Genomic DNA, 25,086 nt, shown 5'->3' on the forward strand with positions numbered 1-25,086 from the left:
TTACATGAATGTTGGTATTACTAGTGTATGTAACTGCTAGAACTGGTGTATTTGTTATGATGAGATTTGCGGACAAGTTATCTGTCAGTGAATGGGATTTGTCCCCTCCATGCTCCCATAGCATCGGGAAGTAGCTGACGGATAAATTGTCTGTAAATCATAAAAAGGAAGGAATTGTTGTGGTAAATATTTATACTTTGCGTTGATTATTATTTTAGACAATTAAATCTACCTATATATCTAAATAACTTAATATTCTTAATATTAGCTTTATAAGTTTTACTCATAAAAGCGATAACAAAGGGTGTAGATGTTAGAACCCTCCTGTTTGTTTTTTCCATCTTGTGTTTTGCAGTCACATGACCATCTGCCTTTATATTCCAGCTCCGCCCTTTTGGCTGTGCTGGACTTCAGTGTTTGACTGTTTCTCTAGCCAGGTACTTCGGTGCCTTTCTCTGTCAGTTCGCTTGGTCCTTCTGGGACCTTTAGTACCTTTTTGTCAGTTTGTCTTTTGTGTTCTGCAACAACTTCTCTGTTTAGGAGGTGTCCCATTTTTGTCCCAGTACTTAGTTCTTTAAGGGACCCCTCCCCTAATGCTATAGGTCTTCGATCAGACTAGCCGAGGACTAAGGCGGGTCTGTTCGCTAAGAACAGGCAGTCCGCTACATCGTAGGCATTCAGCTTAGTCTTACTGTAGGGACAGCTTTCCCCTATCTTTCCTTAGTTCATGTTGCAGATCATAACAGTAAGTCCAGCCCAAAAAACTAAAAGGAAAGAAATTTGGGGATCAGTATGGTTTCCGTCCAGGATTTGGCTCAACGCTTGCAGGGATTGTCTCTGGAGGTGACCGAGCTACAGCAACACGTGAGTAGCTGTCCTGGAGCGCATTTTGTGGAACCGAAGGTAGGCCTGCCTGATGTTTTTTTATGGTAAACAGCAAGATTTTTTTTTTCCTTTAAAAATGCTTGTTATCTTTTTGTTTGAGACCAAGGTCCTCTGGGAATGAATCACAGCGCATTGGTTTTATTATGTCACTTGGGGGGGTGGGCCTTTTCTCTCCAACCTAATGATCCATGTTTAAGGTCTGTTGAAAATGTTTTTTCTGCTATGGGTCTTTTATATGACGATCCTGATAGAATCTCATCTGCTGAAGCAGAACTCAGGCGTTTGAATCAGGGGTCAGGTGATGTTGAAAATTATTGCACACACTTCAGGAGATGGGCTTTAGAAGTCAGATGGAATGATCCTGCGTTGAAATGTTTATTTCTTGCTGGTCTGAGTGAAAGGGTTAAGGATCTGCTAATTGCATTCCCTGCACCTGAGACTCTGCAGGATGCCATGCAATTAGCTGTTCGTGTGGACAGGAGACTGAGGTCCAGGGTTAATGAGGTAAAAACTCCTTTAACGTCAGGTCCTAGTCCCCAGAAAATCTGCTCTGACGGCGGAGAACCGATGGAGGTTGGGGCGATGTCACTCCGCTCTCAGGAAAGAGACCGGAGGTTGCGGAGGGATTGTGTCTTTATTGTGATAAAGCTGACCATTTGATTAAGGATTATAAGCTTTGTTTAAGTAAAGAAAAAAAAAAGGTCAGTTACACCCGTATTGCTTGTTTACGCTCCGCAGGAGTATTTCTTTCAGGGAGTACTACTTTGCAGGAAAATTTGATTGAATTTCAGGTATTTGTGGATTGTAGTTCAACACTTAATGTGATTGATAAAGGGTTTTTGGAAAACCTTAAATTGGAATCCAAACCTTTGTCATCACCTATTTCTGTGATTGCAATTGATAACACTCCCTTGAAATGTATTACTCACAAGGTTGCTGCATTTCCCCTCACTATCAATGGAGTTCACCAAGAAAATTTGGACTTGGTTGTATTAGATAATTTACCCTCTCCGGTCGTTTTAGCTTTGCCTTGGTTAAAACTACACAATCCTTTACTGGACTGGTCTACTAATGTTATTAAGTCTTGGGAGTCCGAAGTACTATGATAGATGTTGTAATGGTCGCATTGCGGCTGTGGAAAAAGGGGAATTACCTGTACCTATTCAGGATTTTTGGAGGGTGTTTTCAGAGGAGGAGTCGCAAGTTTTACCTCCCCATAGGGATTATGATTGCGCCATTGAGTTTGTTCCTGGAGCTACTCTTCCCAAGAGTCGCTTATTTAATCTGACTATTCCTGAAAGAAAGGCCTTGGAGGAGTACATAGACTAGCCTGGCTGCTGGTCACATTAGACCTTCTAAGTCGCCTCTGGCAGTTGGATTTTTCTTTGTTAAAAAAAAAGGACAGGAGTTTACGTCCATGTCTGGATTTTTGTGAAATTAATAAGATTACCGTACGCAACTCCTACCCATTGTCGTTAATTCCTGACTTGTTTAACCAGTTGGTGGGGGCCAAGTGGTTCTCTAAAATTGATCTCCGGGGGGCATACAATTTGTTACGAGTGAAGGAGGGTGATGAATGGAAAACTGCTTTTAACACTCCGGTAGGTCATTTTGAGAATCTGGTGATGCCTTTTGATCTTACCAATGCACCTTCATTTTTTCAGAACCTTATTAATGACATCCTGAGACCTTTGATTGGTAAGAATGTGGTTGTGTATTTGGATGACATTTTGATTTATTCACCAGATCTAGAGTCCCATTGGCAGAGTGTACGTGAAGTTTTGCAGTTGTTGAGTGATAATTCACTCTTTGCTAAGCTGGAGAAATGTGAGTTCGCTGTGCAGAGAATTAGTTTTTTGGGCTACATTGTCTCCAGCGAGGGCTTTGAGATGGACCCGGTGACGGTTCAGGCTGTGCATGAATGGCCTAGGCCTATTGGTTTGAAATCTATACAGAGATTTTTGGGTTTTGCCAATTATTACAGGAAATTCATTAAGAATTTTTCTATAATTGTTAAGCCTCTGACCGATCTCACCAGGAAAGGTGCGAATACGGTCCAGTGGACTACTGAGGCCATTGAAGCGTTTGAGTATCTCAAAGAGAGGTTCAGTTCTGCCCCTATCCTTATGCAGCCTGATGAGACCAAGCCTTTTTTGGTCGAGGTCGATGCTTCATCGGTGGGGGTCGGAGCAGTTTAGTCTCAGGAGAACAAGGATGGAGTACATCCATGTGCCTTCTTTTCGAAAAAATTTTCGGAAACTGAACTGAATTATGAGTTGCAGGCTATTAAACTCGCGTTTGAACATTGGCGTCATTTTTTGGAAGGCGCTATTCAGGTTTTCACAGTTCATAAGAATTTGATCTATCTGGATGCTGCCAAGCGCTTGAATGCCCGTCAAGCTAGGTGGGCTTTTTTTTTTCTCTGTTTCATTTTTCTGTTTCCTATATCCCTGGTACTAAGAATGTTAAAGCCGATGCTTTATCTCGCAGTTTTTCTCCTATGGTTGGTGCCGAGGAGCAGGAGAGCATTTTACAGAAAGGAGTTGTGGTGGCGGCATTGGACTCCGTTTTGGAGAATGGGATTCTGAAAGCTCAAGATGATGCTCCATCTAACACTCCCCATGGGAGATTGTTCGTGCCTAAAGCCTTTAGGAGAGATTTGTTTGTGGAGTGTCATGAGTCTCGGTTGGCAGGTCATCCAGGAATTTCGGTGACTAAGAGACTTATGAGTCACAGTTTTTGGTGGCCTGGATGGCAGAAGGAAGTCATCAAGTGGGTGCGTCAATGAACTGTGTGTGCTAGGTCAAAGGCTTCACATACCCCTGCTGCGGGGTTGCTTTGCCCTCTGGAGGTTCCTAGTGCGCCTTGGACGCATCTCACAATTGATTTCATTACTGATCTTCCTGTGTCTGAGGGTTTTACTGTCATCTGGGTGGTCGTGGACCATTTTAGTAAGATGTGTCATTTGGTTCCATTCATTAAGTTGCCCTGCGCCAAGACACTCGCTAAGGCGTTTGTTAAGGAGATTGTCAAGCTCCATGGCATTCCCACGGATATTGTTTCTGATAGAGGGCCTCAGTTTGTGGCTCGCTTTTGGCGTGCTTTTTGTGACAGGTTGGGAGTCCATTTGTCATTTTCATCTGGGTATCATCCTGAGTCTAATGGACAGACTGAAAGAAAGAACCAGAATGTTGAACAGTTTTTGCGTTGTTTTGTGGCGGACAATCAATAGGCGTGGTCTGAGTTTCTGCCTCTCGCAGAATTTGCTCTTAACAATCATACATCCTCCTCTGCTGGGTGTTCTCCTTTTTTTTGTTGTACTGGGAGACATCCGTCTTTTGGTTCGTTCTCCAAATTGGGGTCGGCGGTGCCGGAGGGGGAGAATTTTTCTGGTGATTTGGAGAGAGTTTGGACTAATGTACGTTGCAACCTTCAAGAGGCTAACAAGAAGTCCAAGAAGTATTTTGACAGGAAACGTAAGGAGGTTTTGTTTACTGTGGGTGACATGGTTTGGTTGTCCTCAAAGAACCTGCGGTTGAGGATTCCCTCTAAAAAATTGGGTCCTAAGTTTGAGGGGCCATTTAAAGTGCTTCAGGTTGTTAACCCCTCTGCTGTTAGGTTGGATATCCCTACTTCCTGGAAGATTAATCCTGTGTTTCATGTTTCCTTGTTGAAAAAGGCTGATGTATCAGATAGGGATGCCACTGTCACAGTTCCACCTGTGGTGGAAGACGGTGAATATGAAATTTCTCATATCTTGAATTCTAGATGGCATAGAGGGAGATTGCAGTATCTTGTCTCATGGAAAGGTTTCGGTCCCGAGGATAACTTCTGGGTAAGGGCAGATGATGTCTCTGCCTCTAGGCTAGTCAGAGCTTTCCACAAGAGGTTTCCGGATAGGCCTGGACCTGGAGGATCCGGAGGATTCTCATAAAATAGGGGGTACTGTTAGAACCTTCCTGTTTGTTTTTTCCATCTTGTGTTTTGCAGTGACATGACCATCTGCCTTTATATTCCAGCTCCGCCCTTTTGGCTGTGCTGGACTTCAGTGTTTGACTGTTTCTCTAGCCAGGTACTTCGGTGCCTTTCTCTGTCAGTTCGCTTGGTCCTTCTGGGACCTTTAGTACCTTTTTGTCAGTTTGTCTTTTGTGTTCTGCAACAACTTCTCTGTTTAGGAGGTGTCTCATTTTTGTCCCAGTACTTAGTTCTTTTAGGGACCCCTCCCCTAATGCTATAGGTCTTCGATCAGACTAGCCGAGGACTAAGGCGGGTCTGTTCGCTAGGAACAGGCAGCCCGCTACATCGTAGGGATTCAGCTTAGTCTTACTGTAGGGACAGCTTTCCCCTATCTTTCCTTAGCTCATGTTGCAGATCATAACAGTAGAGCTGTGTTTCTGTTACACTTTCCTCTGTTTTTTTTAAGTATAGTTAATTGGATAGAGCTAATTTTAGTTTCAAGGACAACTGCAGATGTTTCCATAATTTACGATGCTGTTATTTCCAATTAAAATGCTTTCTTTCCCCAATTAAAATATCTGCAGCATTAGGTGATGTAAAGCCTGTAAAGACATTCCCCTTTTCATATCTCTGTTGTTGTAATAAATATATGTGACTGGGCTTCTGAGACTCAGACAAGAATTGTGCACTCAGACACTGGCTGTGAGTTATTCTCTTATCTCCGATGCTTCGTATTGATTCTATTTCTCTAATTTGAACCAAAAATGGCAGACAGATTTAGAGAGAATTTGTTATCTCAATCCAAATTAGCTCTTCTTGGAAGGGCTCCCACGACATTACATACAAGCAGCATACAAGATGCACACAAGATACATATAAGAGGCACAGAATCTGCCTACAATTCACATATAAGCTGCATACAAGCTGTATACAGGATACACACAAGCTGTATACAGGATACACACAAGCTGTATACAGGATACACACAAGACACATACAAGCTGTATACAGGATACACACAAGCTGTATACAGGATACACACAAGCTGTATACAGGATACACATAAGCTGTATACAGAACACACACAAGCTATATACAGGATACACACAAGCTGTATACAGGATATATACAAGCTGTATACAGGATAAACACAAGCTGTATACAGGATACACACAAGCTGTATACAGGATACACACAAGCTGTATACAGGATACACACAAGCTGCATACAGGATACATACAAGCTGTATACAGGATACACACAAGCTGTATACAGGATATACACAAGCTGTATACAGGATACACACAAGCTGTATACAGGATACACACAAGCTGTATACAGGATACATACAAGACACATACAGGATACACACAAGCTGTATACAGGATACACAGAATCTGTATACATGATACACACAAGCTGTATACAGGATACATACAAGCTGTATACAGGATATACACAAGCTGTATACAGGATACATACATGACACATACAAGCTGTATACAGGATACATAAAAGACACATACAAGCCGTATACAGGATACATACAAGCTGTATACAGGATACATACAAGCTGTATACAGGACACACACAAGCTGTATACAGGATACATTCAAGCTGTATACAGGACACACACAAGCTGTATACAGGATACATACAAGCTGTATACAGGATACACACAAGCTGTATACAGGATACACACAAGCTGTATACAGGATATACACAAGCTGTATACAGGATACATTCAAGCTGTATACAGGACACACACAAGCTGTATACAGGATACATACAATCTGTATACAGGATACACACAAGCTGTATACAGGATACACACAAGTTGTATACAGGATACATACATGCTTTATACAGGATATACACAAGCTGTATACAGGATACATACAAGCTGTATACAGGATATATATAAGCTGTATACAAGCAGAGCTGAAGTGCAGGTTTATGTGGATTTTGCTGCAGTGAGTTTAGCTGGAAGAGCCCAGTATAATCCTCAGTGTCTCCGGCCTCAGGTCTGTGTTCACACCACGTTCCTTAGACTCTCTGACATGTTACCTGAATCTTCTTTTGGGTGTTTTTCGGTCGTCTCCTGAGCATTTTCCCTTTAGTGTTTTTCCAGGACTTTTTTTTATAGTTTTTGGCTATGTGCCCACGATGCAGAAATGCTCCGGATTTTTTCCTGAGCGTTTCTGCATCTCCTTGGCAGAAAAACCGCATGCGGATTGTACATGCGGATTGTACATGCGGATTGTACATGCGGATTGTACATGCATTTTCCTGCCAGGGAGATGTGGATGTGAAACGTTCTTCACATGCATTTCCGCATGCGGGTTGACAAGCGCTTTCCAAGCGATTTTAGCATCACTTAGAAAGTGCTTGACAACTTGGTCACACTATATAAATCCATGCAACCGGCATGGATTTATATAGTGTGACCCTAAAGAATGGTAAAAAATAAATATTATACTTACCTTCTGATGGCCCCCGGTGTCCTTGTCCTGGCTTGCCGGCAGCTCGCGGTGGACTAAAAGGACCTGCCATGCCATCATTTACTCATGTGACGGGTCACGCGACCGCCGACGTCAGAGGTTGAGTGACCCGTCACATGACTAAATGATGTCACCGCAGGTCCTTTTAGTCCACCACAAGCTGCCGGCAAGCCAGGACAAGGACACCGGGGGGCCATCAGAAGGTAAGTATAATGTATATTTTTGATTTTATTCTTTTTTTTACAGGTGCTATGGTACCCGATTCCGGAGCAGAGTCTCCTCTTCTCCAAACCCTGGTACCATCCGCGCATTGAACCGCATGATATCCGCATGTGCAGATGCAGTGATGCGGATTCCATGCAAGTCAATGGCGGCGAAAACGCCTCGATTCCGCAAAATAATTGGTTGTGCTGCGGATTTTTCCGCAATGATAATCCACAGCGGAAATTTCCACAACATGTGCACAGCACATGCGGATCATCATTGGGGAACATGGCAGACCTTCTACCAAGCGTTTTTTTTAAGCGTTTCTGCAGCGGAATTGCCGCTGTGGAAATGCTTAAAAAACGCATAGTGGTCACACAGCCTTTCTCACGGTTTTTGCGGCGTTTTCTTTATTGTGGTTTTTCGGTCTCGTTCCACTAAATAATGAAGAGACACTTGTGGTTTATTAACAATGGGAAAAGCCCAGACCCCCCCGACATCTTCTGCTCCTTCTCCTGCCTTGTCCCGTATAGGCCGGAGCGGAGGACAGAGGAGACGAGGACAGAGCGGAGGACGGAGGAGCAGAGGACAGAGCGGAGGACGAGCAGAGGACGGAGCGGAGGACAGAGGAGCGGAGGACAGAGCGGAGGACGGAGGAGCGGAGGACAGAGCGGAGGACGAGCAGAGGACGGAGCAGAGGACGGAGAGGAGGACAGAGGAGCAGAGGACGGAGCGGAGGACAGAGGAGCAGAGGACGGAGCGGAGGACAGAGGAGCGGAGGACAGAGGAGCAGAGGACAGAGAGGAGGACGGAGGAGAGGAGGACAGAGAGGAGGATGGAGGAGAGGAGGACAGAGCGGAGGACGAGCAGAGGACGGAGCAGAGGACGGAGCGGAGGACAGAGGAGCGGAGGACAGAGAGGAGGACGGAGGAGAGGAGGACAGAGAGGAGGACGGAGGAGAGGAGGACAGAGAGGAGGACGGAGGAGCGGAGGACAGAGCGGAGGACGAGCAGAGGACGGAGCAGAGGACGGAGGAGTGGAGGACAGAGGAGCGGAGTACAGAGGAGCGGAGGACAGAGGAGCGGAGGACAGAGCGGAGGACGGAGCAGAGGACAGAGGAGCAGAGGACAGAGGAGCGGAGGACAGAGGAGCGGAGGACAGAGGAGCGGAGGACAGAGCGGAGGAAGGAGGAGCAGAGGACGAGCAGAGGACGGAGGAGCGGAGGACAGAGCGGAGGACGGAGGAGCAGAGGACGGAGCAGAGGACGGAGCGGAGGACAGAGGAGCAGAGGACGGAGCGGAGGACAGAGGAGCGGAGGACAGAGCGGAGGACGGAGCAGAGGGGAGGACGGAGCGAAGGACAGAGGAGCGGAGGACGGAGCGGAGGACGGAGCGGAGGACAGAGCGGAGGACAGAGGAGCGGAGGACAGAGGAGCGGAGGACAGAGCGGAGGACGGAGCAGAGGACAGAGCGGAGGACGAGCAGAGGACGGAGCAGAGGACGGAGGGGAGGCTGGAGCGGAGGACAGAGGAAAGGAGGACAGAGCGGAGGGGAGGACGGAGCGGAGGATAGAGGAGCTGAGGACGGAGAGGAGGGGAGGACGAAACGGAGGACGGAGCTGAGGACGGAGCGGAGGACGGAGCGGAGGACGGAGCGGAGGACAGAGGAGCGGAGGACAGAGGAGCGGAGGACAGAGGAGCGGAGCACAGAGCGGAGGACGAGAGGAGGACGGAGAGGAGCTGAGGACGAGCAGAGGACTGAGCGGAGGACGGAGGGGAGGACGGAGCGGAGGACGGAGCGGAGCTGAGGACGAGCAGAGGACGGAGCGGAGGACGGAGCGGAGGACAGAGGAGCGGAGGACGGAGCGGAGGGGAGGACGGAGCGGAGGATAGAGGAGCTGAGGACGGAGCGGAGGGGAGGACGAAACTGAGGACGGAGCGGAGGGGAGGACGGAGCGGAGGACGGAGCGGAGGGGAGGAAGAAACTGAGGACGGAGCGGAGGGGAGGACGGAGCGGAGGACGGAGGGGACACTTCTCTGTGGTTTGATAAGAGACGTGTCTGAGCCGCCATGGGCCCCGCGAGGGAGTACAGAGACTCCGTCTATTCCTGGCAGCGGCCTCCGGCTTCCTCAGGGGCTTTCTGTGGCGGAATCCGCCTGTGAGAGGCGCAGTGTGAACACAGCCTTACTGGCAGACACTGCGAGACTCTGTGCTGGACCCCACAATGTAACACGGGTATCCCCAGCTGAGAATAACAAGAGCCCAGCAGGGACACAGGAAACCCCGTGCTTTTATGTATCTTGGAGCCTACAGATTTACGTTACATAAGATAAAACAGATGAGACCCACCAGGGATGAAATCCTATAACCCCCCCTATAAAGCGCAGCCAAGCTCCTCCCCTGTACAGTGATAACAGGACTATTATAGCGCTATTACAGGCGAGTAGGTAACGTGTCTCCAGCCAATAAGAGCGGCCCGTCCATTATCCAATCAGATTACAGAGGTGCCGGGGCAGCGACCAATCAGGACGCGCTGATGACAGCCGCGTTCTGTATCGGCGGTTCCGGCTTCCCGGCCATGCTCTTTATCGGTGCCCGGTCCGCTCTCAGGAGCGGCTGTCAGGCTGTGTCTAGTAACCGTCTGTGAATACGTTCCCGGCTTCCCTGCCTGTTACGCTGCTGGTGGAGGGCGGTTTGTGGTATGGCGTCTTATTACCTCCGTTACATGACAAGCGCTGCCGTGAAACTACAACTCCCAGCATGCCCGCCTATGTCCTGATGGTGCTGGGAGCTGTAATGTCGCGATGTTGGCGCTCCTGTGGCTTACTCTAGTCTTGCGCTGCTGCTAGACACCAGTAGGGGGAGCTCTGTGCATAGGATTTCATATATGGATTCTATAACCCAAGTCTGTTCCCTAGGCTCCCCCTGGTGGTGGATACAGGTATAGCATGGGGCTGAATGATGAGCTGCTCTTCGCCCGGCTTCTGTAGTTAGAGAGAAACCTCCCTACTAATTCTCTGGGGTTTCCTCTTCTCCTTGTCTCTACAGTCTGTGGTAGTGCAGATGAATCATGTACTGCTAAATACATGGACCTGATGCATGAAGACTAGTGATGAGCGAGCATGCTCGGTGGTGCTCGCTGAGTATTTCCGGGGTTGCTCGGCGGGAGCTCGAGTCCCCTCCCTGCATGTTTGTTGCTCTTTACCGAGCTAATGAACATGCAGGGATTGCCTGCCACTCATTGTAATGCCGCAGCCATGTTGGTTGTGGCATTACAGTGATTGGCTGGCCGCACAGAGTCATCAGGTCTATATCAGACCTGGGGCCGCTGCGCTCGTCAGTCACTCCGGAATCAGACAGTGTAGGGAGAGGTGCTGCTGAGCTAGGGAGAGATTTGCTTGTTTATTAGGTAGTGTAGGGAGAACAGAAGTATGTTACACATATCCATCTCAACAAACAGTCCTTCTGAGGACTAATCCATCTGCAGAGATATCAGTCAGGCAGGGTATATAGCAGACTGCAGTGCAAATAGCACAAGAGGCTCCATTCCAGTTCTGTCTGCTGCTGTTAGACAATTCTAGACATAGTCTCAGGTCTCAGGGGCCAGGAATAATTTTTTTTTGGATCTTAATCCTCATTATTTGCTTAAAAAGCAAGTCTGAGAACACCATTTATCTGCGCCATTTGCTTGTTGGCACTGCAGAATACAGCCAGGTCCTTTTCATATTACAGCGCTAAAAGTCCAGCTATTTAAAACTGTTTGTCCGTCACACGGATCACATATAATTGCTCTGAAAATATTGCCATTTCTGGCCTCCATTAAAATTTTGTTGCAATTGACACCAGTTTGCTAAAATGGGCAAGGGAAGGGGCAACTGAATGTGATGGTGATGGTGCATGCAGAGGCCAAGGCCGTGGGCAAGCTGAAATTGTGCCGCAACAAACACCCACATCTTCTCGCTCCACCTTCCTCTCCCAATTAATAGGGGACTGCAGAACACCACTATTGAACGCAGAGCAGTGTGAAAAGATCATTGGTTGGATAGCAGATAATGCTTCCAGTCACTTAGCCACCACCAACCTGTCTTCCAAACGGTCAAGTCTCAGTGGCCAGTGAGTCTGGACCGCATATTCCTCACCCTGAACCTCCTTCCTCCCACCATGCCGCGTGCCCGGAGACAACTGATCCCACACTTGGACACTCTGAAGAGTTGTTCACTTTTCAATTTATAGATTCGGGCCTCTTGCCCGGTCCACTTGAAGCGGGGCAAGAGGAGATTGCATGTAGCGATGCCCAAATATTTGAGCAGCCACGGCCACACGAAGGCGACGGTGGGAAACTGTCACAAGAGGTGGACGATGATGAGACACAATTGCCAGAAAGTCAGGAGAACCAGGGTGCAGAAGTGGAAGACGAGGTGGTGGATGATATAGTACCTGACCCAACCTGGCAGGAGGAGATGCAGAGAGAAGAGAGCAGCACACGGGGAGGGAGGCAGAACACCCCAACAGGCAAGAAAAAGCAGTGTGGTGGCCGCAGACAGAAGGCAGGCAACCGTTCCCCGTAACACCAACACAAAGGAAGTTGCCAGTGCAACTGTTCGGTCTTCCCGAGTCTGGTTGTTTTTTAAAGACTCTGCTGATAACCCCAAAAAGGCCATTTGCACCACCTGCCAGGCCAGCATCAGCAGTGGTGACAAAACTAGCAGCCTGACCACCACCAGCATGATCAGGCACTTGGCAGCAAAGCACCCGACTTTGTGGGCCAAACCCCAGGGTCCAGGAACAGTGTCTGCAGGTGGCACCACTGCTTCTTCCGCTGTTGTGCATGCAAGCCAATCCCCTGTCCATAATGCATGCGAAGATGCCTCCTTCCCTGCACCAGTCGTTGCACACTCTATCAAGTAGCAGCATCAGGAAGCACGTCCTTGTCCCAGCGCAGCGTCCAGTTGTCCATACCCCAGACCTTGGAACGCAAGCGCAAATACGCAGCCAACGCCCCACAGGCCACACTACTAAATTCCCACATTTCACGACTGCTTACACTTGAAATGTTGCCTTTTAGGCTCATGGAGGTGGAAGCATTCCGCAACCTGATGGCGGCGGCCACCGTCCCTCGGTACTCGGTCCCCTGCACCCACTATTTCTCCCCGTGTGCCGCATTACACAAGCACGTGTCCCAAAACATTAGCCGTGCCTTGAACAACGCAGTTATTGGGAAAGTCCACCTAACCACGGACACGTGGACAAGTGCTTGTGGGCAGGGACAGTACATCTCAATCACGGCACACTGGGTTAAGGATTGCGGACCCTAGGTCAATCGGGGTTGCCCCCACAGTCTACAGCTCCTGCACCTCAGCCTCCTCCATCTCCGAAATGACCACATCAGTCACAAGCTGAAAGCACTGCCTCGGCCAAGCGGCAACAGGCTGTGCTGAAGCTAATATGCTTATGTGACAAAGCGCACAATGCTGAAGAGTTGTGAACAGCTCTGAAAGAGCAGGCAGATCTGTGGCTCACACCGCCGAACCTAAAGCCAGGCATGGTCGTGTGTGACAATGGCCGGAACATGGTGGTGGCTCTGAGGCGAGGCGAGCTCACATATGTACCATTCCTGGCCCCTGTGCTTAACCTCGTGGTTCAGCGGTTTCTCAAATCCTACCCGGAGCTGCCGGATCTGCTTGTTAAAGTTCGCCGCCTGTGTGCCCATTTTAGAAAATCGCCTACAGCTTCCGCCACCCTTGTGTTTCAGCAGCATTTGCAGCTTCCGGCTCAGACTGGTATGTGATGTCCCCATGTGTTGGAACTCTACACTGCAGATGTTGGGAAGGATTTGTGAGCAGAAGAGAGCAGTTGTTGACTACCAGCATCAACAAAGCCGTCGGTATTCAGTTCAGACTCCACACATAAGACCTCAGGAGTGGACATGGATGTCAGACATATCCTCCAAAACTTTGAGGACTCAACCAAGATGGTGAGTGGCGATGATGCCATAATTAGCGTCACCATCCCGCTTCTCTGTCTTCTGAAACGCTCTCTGCTCACAATAAAAGAGGGTGCATTGCAGGCGGAGCACGATGAGATGGAGCAAGGAACCATACAGGGTGATTACACACAGCCCAGCCTCATCTCATCCCAACTTGGATTGGGTGACAATGAGGAGGAGGAATGACAGGAGCTAGGTTCATGCGCTATAGATGGTACTACCTGCACTACTGTCATACCGTCTGTTCAGCGTGGATGACCTGAGGACAGAGAGGAGAAGGAGGAGAGCATGGTCAGTCCTCTTGGTGAGGACACGGAAGTCTTGCCTGTTAGCAGTCTGGCACGCATGGCTAAGTTTGTTACGCTGCCTTTCCCATGACCCTCGCGTTCTCAAAATTTCTGGTTCTGGGAGAATTTTCTCAGCCCCTCCCATCGCACAGGTCCTGAGGCTCGGGGTAATCTCAAAAGGACTGCAAAGTTTGGGAAGATGCTGAGGGAGTACCTTGCCGACCGTACCAACATCCTCTGTAATTCCTGTGTGCCTTATAATTATTGGGTATCCAAGCTGGATACGTGGAGTGAACTGGCTCTCTACGCCTCGGAGGTCCTGACCTGCCCTGCCGCTAGCATTTTGTCAGAGCGGGTTTTTAGTGTCGCTGGTGGAATTATAACTGATAAGCGCATCCGCCTGTCAACTGAAAATGCTGACAGGCTGACTCTTATAAAAATGAACAAGGACTGGATTGGGCCAGACTTCTCAACACCACCGAATGATAGCAGTGTAACATAAACTCAAAGCCAGTGTCTTTTCTTGGAAGGTGTATTCCCATGCACCTTTTCACACCCACACATGGGTATATGCTTCCTAATTTTGGCTATTTGCTCTTGTCCTCCTCCTTCTCCTCATCCTCCACCACCATATCACCAGCGTGACCGTGCTCCGTGATGCAACACCCACATAATTTTTTTAAAGGGTGTTTATGATGCCCTTAAAAATTTTTTTTTTTATGCCGTATGTTCATGTATACCCCCCAGGGGTAAATGTTTGTCAGCCTATACACTTAGTGCATGGGCATTACAAGTATAGGAGACCCGCTCCTTTCTAATGGGAACCTTTTTTTTTTTATGAGGCCCTCCTCCACGTCTCTTCCAAGGGGCATTGGAGTGCCTCCCAATTTTTGGCAGCCCAGCCACTCACTGCATACGCAATAACAGTATAGGAGACCCACTCTTTAGTAATGGGAACAGCAAAGCCTAGCCAGCTGATGGCTCTCTAAGAATAGTAAAGGCCGCATGATGGCCCTAAAAATAGGTTTGCGGCTTTCAGAGTCCCTCCATCATAAATAAAACAGGATGTGTCTGATGTGTCCTACACCACATGGCCAGATAAGGTTGTAAAATGTTAAAATGACATTTCCCGGTGAATGCATTTGTCACAGGTGAAAGCAATGCAAAAACGCTAAGTTTGAACATAGCCCAAGGTGTGGAGGAGTATTTTTGTTTTTGGTTATTTATTTTGCCTTATATACAAGTCATTACCCTGGAATGTTCCTTAACATATTTCCCAGGAAAATCCATTATGGTTTCGTTTTTGTATGTTTTATTGTGAGTCCGTAAAAGTGGCGTAATACCTCTGACAACATTGTTGACAGCAGTGACCTGGGAGTCAGAGATGCTTCCAGGGGTCTTCCCCATGTTGTTCCCATGTCATTTGAGCACATTTCCCATTGATTTGGGCAATTTTTAGGCCCTCTGCAGACCGCCAAGGGGAGCCGCCTGAAAAATCCTCAAGTTTCCCATAGACTTACTTTGGGCTTGTTGCTCGGGTCGAGCACCCGAGTATTCCAATGTGCTCGACCCGAGCATTTTAGTGCTCGCCCATCACTAATGAAGAGCAGTGTTGTTGGTGCTGGTCTTGATGAGCGGCTGTCCTGGAGTCCTAGCTCGTCAGGCAAACCTCTTCATGAGTCAGGAGTGTCAGATGATGTTGTACACCTGTGCCCATAATCCTAATCCAGCCCATGTTGGCCTAATACTTGTAGTGAACGTCTCTACTTGTCTGTACGATGAGCAGCGGCCACCATGCCCCTGCGCCACCTCTGCCCATTTTGTTGACCCTGGGAGAAACTGACATGATGGCTCAACTGAGTTGGGCTTAAACTTTGCAGCTTTTGTCAGATTTCTGGTGAAAGCTTTGCTGCATCAGCCCGTACCATTTACATCTGTGGGATTCCAGCTATTAAAGGGAACCTGTCACCAGTGTGAGTCTATGAACAAATGCCACCACCTTTACTGCTCCTGTGCTGCATCTCACAAACATGTCAGCTCCTGACTCCCCCTATATACCCCAAATAATACCACTTGATCTGCTCTGTATGTAAATGAGGGTGGTCCGGTCTGATGGGTTTCCTCGCTGCGGTGTCTGTCCCTCTCTCCGTTCCTAAACGCATCCTCCTATGATAGATGTGACGTGTCATCCACATAGTGAACAGAGAGTTCGCGCCTGCGCAGTAGCTTCATGGCACCGCACTGGCGCACTCTGCTCTGCCCTACTGTGAGCAGCGCATACAACAGCACCGCGCATAGCTTTGTTTCATGTGAGCAGCGAGCTGATATCGCTGGCCTGTGCAGTAGCTTATTCCGATGCTGCTAGGCGCACTGCTGATTAGGAGCAGAGAGGGACAGAGGCCGCAGCGAGGACGATCATAAGACTGGACCACCCTCATTTACATAGTGGGAGCAGATCAAATGGTATTATTTGGGGTACACAGGGGGAGTCAGGAGCTGATGGACACGTTTGTGGGATGCAGTAAAAGTGGTGGCATTTGTTCATGGGCTCAATCTGGTGACAGGTTCTCTTTAAAGCCCTCCTTGATAACTGCACCCTTAAAGGGAATCTCAGCAGGTTTTTGCTACCTCATCGGAGAGTGACATAATGTAGGTGCAGAGACCCTGATTCCAGTGATGTCACTTGCTGCGATTTTGATTAAAAAATTCTACCTGCGGCATTTCTCTGACTGCTGAGCTCTGTATAACACCGCTGGTTGGCAGATTTCAGAGTATGCAGTGTACACAGAAATCTTATAATCGGTGGTGGGGTTGGACTACCTGGTGCAGATTTATATATCTAGATAATCTCCTGCTGATAAAACTGACTTTATAACTACAGCAAGCAGCCCAGTAAGTGACACATTGCTGGAATCCTGCTCTGTTTGTACATTATGCTGCTCTTAGATTAGGTGTTAAAAGCCTGGTGACAGATTCCTTTACTTCATTGCAGTAATGGATGTGGGGCCATTGAGGAGTCTGGTGACTGAAGACTCTTGTATCCGGTACAGTGGTCTGGTGATGTGTTTGGCAGGACGTCCCCTAGACAGTGACTTGGATTGGGAGTATCCACACAGCAATCATTTGGGCTGATAAGACTGGAGTTGTGCATGAGCCGATCTTACTGGAGGATGATCATTAAGAGGCGCACGTCGCTGAATGAAGCTTCTTCTGTGTCTTGCTGCCGTCACACTGTGCAAATTTGCATTATGTAAAAAAGACTTCTTGTCTTATTCCTGTCTTATGCCTCTTCTGGAGTAAAAGCTCTGATTTGTCGCTCTTGTGCTGTGATGGTGTTTGCTGCTGTATCCTAAACCCATTCACTGCGCTGCGCAGACACCAGGACTCTGCAGTCTCTGTGCGCCTCACCTGTGCTGGTTGTTGCCTTCCTAGGGCAATAACTTCTTACACTGCTGCGGCGCCTCCTATCCTGAGCTGTGCTGCAGCCCTGTGCTGCCTGGCGGAGGAGCTGAGGCCACGCACTGCTCCTGGTCTATGGGCCGCTGATCCGGGGATCACTTATTGTGGCATTTCTGGCCGCACCGTGTTCATGAACTGTTCCACTTTGTGCTTTAGTTTTCTGTGCACACAGCCATGTAAGGCCTTGTTCTCATGAGTTGGGTAGTAATTTTGAATGACACCATTCATTTTACCCCATAAATCGGGAATCTCCAGGTGCAGTGAAAAGGCAAGAAACACCCTCCCCCATGCACACAATTTAATCCAGGTTTGTGGTTTTTTTTTTGTTGTTTTCTTTCTATTTTTGGCACTGATTGGCATCACTAAAGCTGACCTGAACAATCAAAGCTGGTTTCTACTTTCTACCCAGAAGGGTCACATTTTAATTGGTCTTTTATGGCTGTGCCAGAGCCTGTGATGGTTCCCCCATGCCTACCCGTTAGTACCCTACATTGCATTTCAGGGGGAACCGATGGGTGCTCTAAACTGTTGCCATCCGGATCATGATAAAGCTGCTGTCAAACAATGTCTACGGCATTTAGAGGGAACCTGTCACTAGGTTCATGTTGCCCAAACCACAGACAACATGAAATGGAGCCAGATGTGTTTTATCCTGACACTTCAGAGAAAATGTAGTTTATGGACTATAGAAAGAGACCTGACTGGTCCCATGACAGATGTGGCAGGTCTCTCCTGATGTAAAGACCAATCACATCGTGACTAGAAGTAGGCCCCGGTGTCAGACCAGTCACATCCACCACCTTGCTCCTTGTCAAATGGTTTTGAGCTGCTGCAGTGTAGACATGGCTGCTGATCAGTGCTGCTCATAGCACTATGGATCTGTCAGGACCCTGTAATGGGTAATTGCTGCAGTGTAGACATGGCTGCTGATCAGTGCTGCTCATAGCACTATGGATCTGTCAGGACCCTGTAATGGGTAATTGCTGCAGTGTAGACATGGCTGCTGATCAGTGCTGCTCATAGCACTATGGATCTTTCAGGTCCCTGTAATGGGTAATTGCTGCAGTGTAGATATGGCTGCTGATCAGTGCTACTCATAGCACTATGGATCTGTCAGGATCCTGTAATGGGTAATTGCTGCAGTGTAGACATGGCGGCAGATCAGTGCTGCTCATAGCTCTATGGATGTCAAGACCCTGTAATGGGTAATTGCTGCAGTGTAGACATGGCTGCTGATCAGTGCTGCTCATAGCACTATGGATCTGTCAGGTTCCATGTAATGGGTAATTGCTGCAGTGTAGACATGGCTGCTGATCAGTGCTGCTCATAGAACTATGGATCTGTCAGGTCCCTCTAATGGGTAATTGCTGCAGTGTAGACATGGCTGCTGATCAGTGCTGCTCATAGCACTATGGATGTCAGGACCCTGTAATGGGTAATTGCTGCAGTGTAGACATGGCGGCTGATCAGTGCTGCTCATAGCACTATGGATGTCAGGACTCTGTAATGGGTAATTGCTGCAGTGTAGACATGGCTGCTGCTCATAGTACTATGGATCTGTCAGGTTCCTGTAATGAGTAATTGCTACAGTGTAGACATGGCTGCTGATCAATGCTGCTCATAGCACTATGGATCTGTCAGGACCCTGTAATGGGTAATTGCTGCAGTGTAGACCTGTCTGCTGATCAGTGCTGCTCATAGCAGTATGGATCTGTCAGGTCCCTGTACTGGGTAATTGCTGCAGTGTAGACATGGCTGCTGATCAGTGCTGCTCATAGCACTATGGATCTGTCAGGTCCCTGTAATGGGTAATTGCTGCAGTGTAGACATGGCTGCTGATCAGTGCTGCTCATAGCACTATGGATGTCAGGACCCTGTAATGGTTAATTGCTGCAGTGTAGACATGGCGGCTGATCAGTGCTGCTCATAGCACTATGGATGTCAGGACTCTGTAATGGGTAATTGCTGCAGTGTAGACATGGCAGCTGATCAGTGCTGCTCATAGCACTATGGATGTCAGGACCCTGTAATGGGTAATTGCTGCAGTGTAGACATGGCTGCTGATTAGTGCTGCTCATAACACTATGGATCAGTCAGGACCCTGTAATGGGTAATTGCTGCAGTGTAGACATGGCGGCTGATCAGTGCTGCTCATAGCACTATGGATCTGTCAGGTCCCTGTAATGGGTAATTGCTGCAGTGTAGACATGGCGGCTGATCAGTGCTGCTCATAGCACTATGGATCTGTCAGGACCCTGTAATGGGTAATTGCTGCAGTGTAGACATGGCGGCTGATCAGTGCTGCTCATAGCACTATGGATCTGTTAGGTCCCTGTAATGGGTAATTGCTGCAGTGTAGACATGGCTGCTGATCAGTGCTGCTCATAGCACTATGGATCTGTCAGGACCCTGTAATGGGTAATTGCTGCAGTGTAGACATGGCTGCTGATCATTGTTGCTCATAGCACTATGGATCTGTCAGGACCCTGTAATGGCTAATTGCTGCAGTGTAGACATGGCTGCTGATCAGTGCTGCTCATAGCACTATGGATGTCAGGGCCCTGTAATGGGTAATTGCTGCAGTGTAGACATGGCGGCTGATCAGTGCTGCTCATAGCACTATGGATCTGTCAGGTTCCTGTAATGGGTAATTGCTGCAATGTAGACATGGCTGCTGATCAGTGCTGCTCATAGCTCTATGGATCTGTCAGGTCACTGTAATGGGTAATTGCTGCAGTGTAGACATGGCTGCTGATCAGTGCTGCTCATAGCACTATGGATCTGTCAGGACCTTGTAATGGGTAATTGCTGCAGTGTAGACATGGCGGCTGATCAGTACTGCTCATAGCACTATGGATCTGTCAGGACCCTGTAATGGGTAATTGCTGCAGTGTAAACATGGCGGCTGATCACTGCTGCTCATAGCACTATGGATCTGTCAGGTCCCTGTAATGGGTAATTGCTGCAGTGCAGACATGGCTGCTGATCAGTGCTGCTCATAGCACTATGGATCTCTCAGGACCCTGTAATGGGTGATTGCTGCAGTGTAGACATGGCTACTGATCAGTGCTGCTCTTAACACTATGGATCTGTCAGGACCCTGTAATGGTAATTGCTGCAGTGTAGACATGGCTGCTGATCAGTGCTGCTCATAGGGATCTGTCAGGTCCCTGTAATGGGTAATTGCTGCAGTGTAGACATGGCTGCTGATCAGTGCTGCTCATAGCACTATGGATCTGTCAGGACCCTGTAATGGGTAATTCCTGCAGTGTAGACATGGCTACTGATCAGTGCTGCTCGTAACACTATGGATCTGTCAGGACCCTGTAATGGGTAATTGCTGCAGTGTAGACATGGCTGCTGATCAGTGCTGCTCATAGGGATCTGTCAGGTCCCTGTAATGGGTAATTGCTGCAGTGTAGACATGGCTGCTGATCAGTGCTGCTCATAGCACTATGGATCTGTCAGGTTCCTGTAATGGGTAATTGCTGCAGTGTAGACATGGCTGCTGATCAGTGCTGCTCATAGCACTATGGATCTGTCAGGACCCTGTAATGGGTAATTGTTGCAGTGTAGACATGGCTGCTGATCAGTGCTGCTCCTAGCACTATGGATCTGTCAGGACCCTGTAATGGGTAATTGCTGCAGTGTAGACATGGCTGCTGATCAGTGCTGCTCATAGCATTATGGATCTGTCAGGTCCCTGTAATGGGTAATTACTGCAGTGTAGACATGGCTGCTGATCATTGTTGCTCATAGCACTATGGATCTGTCCGGTCCCTGTAATGGGTAATTGCTGCATTGTGGACATGGCTGCTCATCAGTGCTGCTCATAGCACTATGGATCTGTCAGGACCCTGTAATGGGTAATTGCTGCAGTGTGGACATGGCGGCTGATCAGTGCTGCTCATAGCTCTATGGATCTGTCCGGTCCCTGTAATGGGTAATTGCTGCAGTGTAGACATGGCTGCTGATCAGTGCTGCTCATAGCTCTATGGATCTGTCAGGACCCTGTAATGGGTAATTGCTGCATTGTGGACATGGCGGCTGATCAGTGCTGCTCATAGCTCTATGGATCTGTCAGGACCCTGTAATGGGTAATTGCTGCAGTGTAGACATGGCGGCTGATCAGTGCTGCTCATAGCTCTATGGATCTGTCCGGTCCCTGTAATGGGTAATTGCTGCAGTGTAGACATGGCTGCTGATCATTGCTGCTCATAGCACTATGGATCTGTGAGGTCCCTGTAATGGGTATTTGCTGCAGTGTAGACATGGCTGCTCATCAGTGCTGCTCATAGCACTATGAATCTGTCAGGACCCTGTAAAGGGTAATTGCTGCAGTGCAGACATGGCGGCTGATCAGTGCTGCTCATAGCACTATGCATCTGTCAGGACCCTCTAATGGGTAATTGCTGCAGTGTAGACATGGCTGCTGATCAGTGCTGCTCATAGCAGAGTGGATCTGTCAGGACCCTGTAATGGGTAATTGCTACAGTGTAGACATGGCTGCTGATCAGTGCAGCTCATAGCACTACGGATCTGTCAGGACCCTGTAATGGGTAATTGCTGTAGTGTAGACATGGCTGCTCATAGCACTATGGATCTGTCAGGTCCCTGTAATGGGTAATTGCTGCATTGTGGACATGACTGCTGATCAGTGCTGCTCATAGCACTATGGATCTGTCAGGACCCTGTAATGGGTAATTGCTGCAGTGTAGACATGGCGGCTGATCAGTGCTGCTCATAGCACTATGGATCTGTCAGGACCCTGTAATGGGTAATTGCTGCAGTGTAGACATGGCTGCTGATCAGTGCTGCTCATAGCACTATGGATCTGTCAGGACCCTGTAATGCGTAATTGCTGCATTGTGGACATGGCGGCTGATCAGTGCTGCTCATAGCACTATGGATCTGTCCGGTCCCTGTAATGGGTTGTTGCTGTGGTTGGAGGCACAGGCCTCTATTCTCTGGTCCTGGCATCTGTAGGAGGATCATCGCTATAACACTGGGCACCTGCTTACCAGGAATGGCTTCCTCTTCTGAGCTTACGCTATACTCCTCCTGACAAGGACCAGCATAATGAAGGGCTCCTCTAATATTCCTGAGTTGTGGTGTGAGGAGATTGTCCAGGGGTTGGTGAGGAGGACACTACTTGTTTGTGTGTTGTACAATGAAACGTGGCTCATTCTTATATTTTGCCTGCAGAATCTGACTATAATGGCGACCGTGATCTGCACTGACCAGGAGAACGGTGATGTTAATGCTGCGCTGTTGTCCAGAGGTCGTGCACAACTATCAGCTGCCGGTAAATGGTTTCTAAAGGTAACGGCCGATCTGGCCCCAATTAATCAAGGGGTTTAATAGATTTCTAGCAGAACTCTGACAGGTCAAAACTTATATGCAACTTAATGATTAAAAATTGTGACCTTTTTTAGCACTTTCATGCCAGGGTCAGCCAGCTCTGCCAAGTGGGTGGAGCATGGACAGGGCATGGTGGAGCCGCCTGATACTCATGGAAAGTTGGGACTTACAGCACCACTCCAGCTTTTTTTGTTTGGTTTTCAGCGCTGGGATGGCTCTTTTAAATGTAGGGCCTCTGGACATATACTCGCCCTCCGGCGTCTTCACTGTTTTTCGGCACTGTTCTGTTCCTATGGCACTATCTTGTGAGCGCAGCTGACTGGGCATAAGTCAGAAGCTACGACACAAGATCTCAATGCAATTCTATGGAAGCCAGAACAAGGCTCTCATAGACTTGTATGGGAAAGTGACCTCCGCAGCTCCATGAAACACTGGAGCAGCCAACAGGTCACTCTTCACCGGCCAACGATGGGAGCAACTCTGGAAAACAAAGGCGGCAGCAAGTGAGTATGAGGCCGGGCAATTGTATATAAAGTGCCACTCAAGCAATGCAGTAAAAAAAAGCACCACTCCAGTGTTTTGGTTTTTTACAAATTAATTGCGCCTCCCCACAAGTGTTAATTTGGGGTCCACCTCATAATGAACTTGGTTTCTTCTGCCCACCCATCTTTAAAGAAGCAATAATCAAAGTTTTTATTCTCAATATATTGCAATCATCATATTGTATAGCACTTAAAATTTTAGAAGGCAGAAGCCGAAATGTACGTCTGGGTTGGGTTTTTTTTTCCTGGGTTTGGCACTGCAATCCTACACAGGTATTATGTCTCACTGTTGTACTTCAATACATCTACATTTGGCTGTTGGGATCTATGAATGATTATTTCATTCTTAGAAGGACCCTGAGTCAGGTAACCTAATGACTAGTAGATTCACAGCCATCTGGATCAAAAATCCTGTTATGTGAGGTTGTGCTGCCGCCTAGTGGCTTCCCATTCTTTTACATAACCCTCTACACCAGGGGTCCTCAAACTTTTTAAACAGGGGGCCAGTTCACGGTCCCTCAGACCATTGGAGGGCCGGAATATAGTTTTTTAAAAAAAACTATGAACAAATTACTATGCACACTGCACATATCTTATTTTGTAGTTAAAAAAAACCATACAGGAACAAATATAATATTTAAAATGAAGAACAAGTAAAGTTAAATCAACCGGTATTTCATTAGGTAGGTAACTGTACCCAATAGGCAGCATAGGTCCCCAATAGGCAGCATCGGTCCTCAGTAGGCAGGTAAATGTCCCCAATAGGCAGCATAGGTCCTCAATAGGCAGGTAAATGTCCCCAATAGGCAGCATCGGTCCTCAATAGGCAGGTAAATGTCCCCAATAGGTAGGTAAATGTCCCCAATAGGCAGGTAAATATCCCCAATAGGCAGCATAGGTCCTCAATGGGCAGGTAAATGTTCCCAATAGGCAGGCTGTTTCCCCCTTCTAATGCCATATGCAGGCTGTTCCACCCCTTATAATGCCCCATGCAGGCTGTTCCCCCTTATAATGCCCCATGCTGGATGCCACCCCCATATAATGCCCTATGCAGCATGTCACCCCCCCCCCCCATATAATGCCCCATGCAGCATGTCACCCGCCATATAATGCCCCATGCAGCATGTCACCCCCCATATAATGCCCCATGCAGCATGTCACCCCCCATATAATGCCCCATGCAGCATGTCACCCCCCCCCATATTATGCCCCATGCAGGATGTCCCTTTACCCCCATATAATGCCCCATGCAGGATGTCCCCCCCCCATATAATGCCCCATGCAGGATGTCACCCCCCCATATAATGCCCCATGCAGGATGTCACCCCCCATATCATTCCCCATGCAGGATGTCACCCCCCCATATAATGCCCCATGCAGGATGTCACCCCCCATATCATACCCCATGCAGGATGTCACCCCCCATATAATGACCTATGCCTCCATACATAAAAAAAAAAAAAAATCCAATACTCACCTCACTCCTCCTCACCTGCTGCCGCTGCTCTGGTCTGGTCTGGACTCCAGCGTCGCGGCGGCGGCGTCCCGCTCTGCGCTCCCTGTGACAGCACTCGGGAGGGCGCGGTGTAAAGACGTCACCGCACCCTCTGACCTGAGACGTCACAGGAAGCGCACAGCAGGAAGACAGCGGATCTGCGGAGGCACGGGAAGAGGTAAGTATCCGCCTGCCGGGGCCCTGAGCAAGCGGGCGGAAGGGCGGGCAATGGCACCGCTCTCCTCTCCTCTGCCCATAGCCCGGCGGGCCGGATAAAAGTCCTCCGCGGGCCGCATGTGGCCCGCGGGCCGTAGTTTGAGGACCCCTGCTCTACACTGTCCATGTGTCCATTGCGACACACCCATTTTTGGATGTCGTTATATTTACAATGTGATTGGACATTTTTGATA

The 25,086-nt window shown here is 48.4% G+C and overlaps 1 protein-coding gene across 1 annotated transcript in view; it reads right to left on the reverse strand.

The window, feature by feature from the left end:
- LOC141220356 (uncharacterized) overlaps positions 1–17,506 on the reverse strand; it is a 140,622-nt gene extending 123,116 nt beyond the window's left edge. The window contains exon 1 of the mRNA XM_073666283.1: positions 17,402–17,506. Coding sequence (XP_073522384.1) covers positions 17,402–17,506 — 105 coding nt within the window. The remainder of the gene's footprint in view (positions 1–17,401) is intronic.
- Positions 17,507–25,086: the final 7,580 nt, after the last annotated feature.

The sequence above is a fragment of the Phyllobates terribilis genome, unplaced genomic scaffold (genome assembly GCF_046119375.1).
Source record: "Phyllobates terribilis strain yellow unplaced genomic scaffold, ASM4611937v1 Scaffold_283__1_contigs__length_2490627, whole genome shotgun sequence".
Taxonomy (NCBI): Eukaryota; Metazoa; Chordata; class Amphibia; order Anura; family Dendrobatidae; genus Phyllobates; species Phyllobates terribilis.